This window comes from Palaemon carinicauda, chromosome 12 (assembly GCF_036898095.1).
Source record: "Palaemon carinicauda isolate YSFRI2023 chromosome 12, ASM3689809v2, whole genome shotgun sequence".
Lineage (NCBI taxonomy): Eukaryota > Metazoa > Arthropoda > Malacostraca > Decapoda > Palaemonidae > Palaemon > Palaemon carinicauda.
The window spans coordinates 20,841,223-20,843,722 of record NC_090736.1 but is presented as its reverse complement, the minus strand read 5'-3'; the positions used below and the strand labels follow the sequence as shown (position 1 = coordinate 20,843,722).

General features: G+C 40.4%; 1 protein-coding gene across 1 annotated transcript in view; it reads right to left on the bottom strand.

Moving 5' to 3' along the window:
• LOC137650430 (uncharacterized) overlaps nt 1–2,500 on the bottom strand; it is an 86,192-nt gene that overhangs the window by 83,527 nt on the left and 165 nt on the right. Inside the window, exon 1 of the mRNA XM_068383663.1 lies at nt 2,354–2,500. This exon is cut by the window's right edge and continues 165 nt beyond it. Coding sequence (XP_068239764.1) covers nt 2,354–2,483 — 130 coding nt within the window. The 5' untranslated portion in view covers nt 2,484–2,500. The remainder of the gene's footprint in view (nt 1–2,353) is intronic.

The window sequence follows — 2,500 nt, the reverse complement described above, 5'->3', positions numbered from 1 at the left end:
TACGATTTTGAATCACCTTAAGCACACAGTAATGCTTTAATTACAATGTGACATCTGCAAACTGGCTTACTCTGATTTTTTACTACTAGGCTACAGCCGTAGTTGGAAAATCAGGATGCTACAAGCCTAATGTCTCCAACGAAAGGAAATAAGGAAATAAATAAAGTGCATGAGAAGGAAAGAATAATAAATATGAAATATCTTGAGATCGGTAACAGCGTACTGCACATTGGCTTACTCTGAATTGATACTGTCTTCTAAAAGCTGACCTAATCTGATTTTATAATATCGTCTACCCAATAGCCTTCACCAAGTTTGTACTGCCTTCTAAAATCTGGTGCATTGCTTTTATTATACCTTCCTCACACTGGACTACTCGGAATTTTCACTGTCCTTTGGTCACTGGACTACATTGATTTTAATCTACCACCTGCACATTGGCAGTCTTTAATGCCTTTTGCAAACTAACCTGCACAGGTTTTATGCTCTGTTCTAGCCACTGGTCTAATATAATTTCATACTGCACTATGCATGGTGTACTATTCTGTTTTTTATTAACTTGTGCAAATTGAAATACCGTCTACACATTGGCCTACTCTTTATTCATACTGCTTTACATGCAATAACGTACTCCAATTCAGTACCGGCTTATGTCCACTGGTCTGCTAAAATTTTGTACTGCCTTATAAACCTAGGCCGACTCTGGCATTGTACTGGCTTCTACACACTGGCACACTGATTTCTTTACTCTCTACTGTACACAGGCCTACTTTGATTTTTTCTGCCTTCTGCACATTTTATTACTTTGGCTTTATACCAATTTCTTCATATTGTCCTATTCATCTTTTGTATTGACTTGTGTACACTGGATTACTCTGATTCTGCAGTCTTTCCCTCACAATGGGCTACTCTGTTTTTATTACTGCATTATACACATTGTCCTTCTACGGTTTCGTACGCTAGAATACTATGATTTTGTATCTGTATTACCTTATGCATACTGGACTACTATGGTTTTCTTACTGGTTTATGCAAACTGACCTATAATTTTGTACTGTCTCATGTGCATTGGCTTCTTCCGAGGTTGTACTTAAGTATGAACACTAGCTTCTCCTAATTTATTCTGCCTTCTGTGAACCTGTCTTCTCAGATTCTGTACTGGCATGTAAACATGAGTCTTCTCAGATTCTATACAACCTTCTGCGAAATTGTTTACTCAGATTCTGTACTGCCATGTTAACACTGGCCTACTCAGATTTTGTATTGCCTTCTGCGAACTGTTCTACTCAGATTCTGTACTGGCATGTGAACTGTGGTTTTCTCAGATTTTGTATTGCCTTCTGCAAACTTGTTTACTCAGATTCTGTACTGCCATGTGAGCACTGGCCTACTCAAATTTTGCATTCCTTCTGCCAACTGTACAACTCAGATTCTATACTGCCATATGAACACAGGCCTACTCAGATTTTGTATTGCCTTCTGCGGACTGTTCTGCTCAGATTCTGTATGGGCATGTGAACACTGGCCTACTCAAATTTCGTATTGCCTTCTGCGGACTGTTTTACTCAGATTCTGTACGGGCATATGAACACTGGCCTACTCATTTTTTGTATTGCCTTCTGTGAACTGTTCTACTCAGATTCTGTACTGCCATGTGGACACTTGCCTACTCAGATTTTGTACTGCCTGCTGTGAACCTGTACACAACTCAGATTCTGTACGGGCATGTGAACACGAATCTTCTCAAATTTAGTATTGCCATCTGCGAACTGCTCTACTCAGATTCTGTACTGCCCTGTGGACACTGGCCTACTTAGGTTTTGTACTGCCTTCTGCAAACCTGTCTACTCAGATTCTGTACGGGCATGTGAACACGAGGTGTTCTCAAATTTAGTATTGCCATCTGCGAACTGCTCTACTCAGATTCTGTACTGCCCTGTGGACACTGGCCTACTTAGGTTTTTGTACTGCCTTTAGCCAACCTGTCTACTCAGATTCTGTACGGGCATGTGAACACGAGTCTTCTCAGATTTTGAACTGCCTTCTGCGAACTGTTCTACTCAGATTCTGTACTGGCATGTGAACTGTGGTCTTCTCATATTTTGTAATGACTTATGAATATCAGCTGACTGTGATTATGTCCCAACCTTTCACACACTGACGTACGCAATTTTGTACAGTTTTCTAATGCTGATGACTATAGGATGAGTTTGATATTTACTGAATGATGAGGTATCTGACTACGAAAACCCATACGCCACACTTGAAGAAAAAAGTAGATAGTGAATGGCACTACGTTTATCAGTTACCTTAACGGTATAACAGAATAAAGTTAATGGTAAAGTTTACTTACAATTCGGTGATATCCTGGCATAAGATGGTTGTAGGGTGACGACGAGAAGGAGCCAACCGATGACTGATGAACGTATCCCCGCCCGAGGATTGGCTGGTACCGATGACGTAATTTCACGCCAGCCAATCATAGTTCGTTTTCACATAC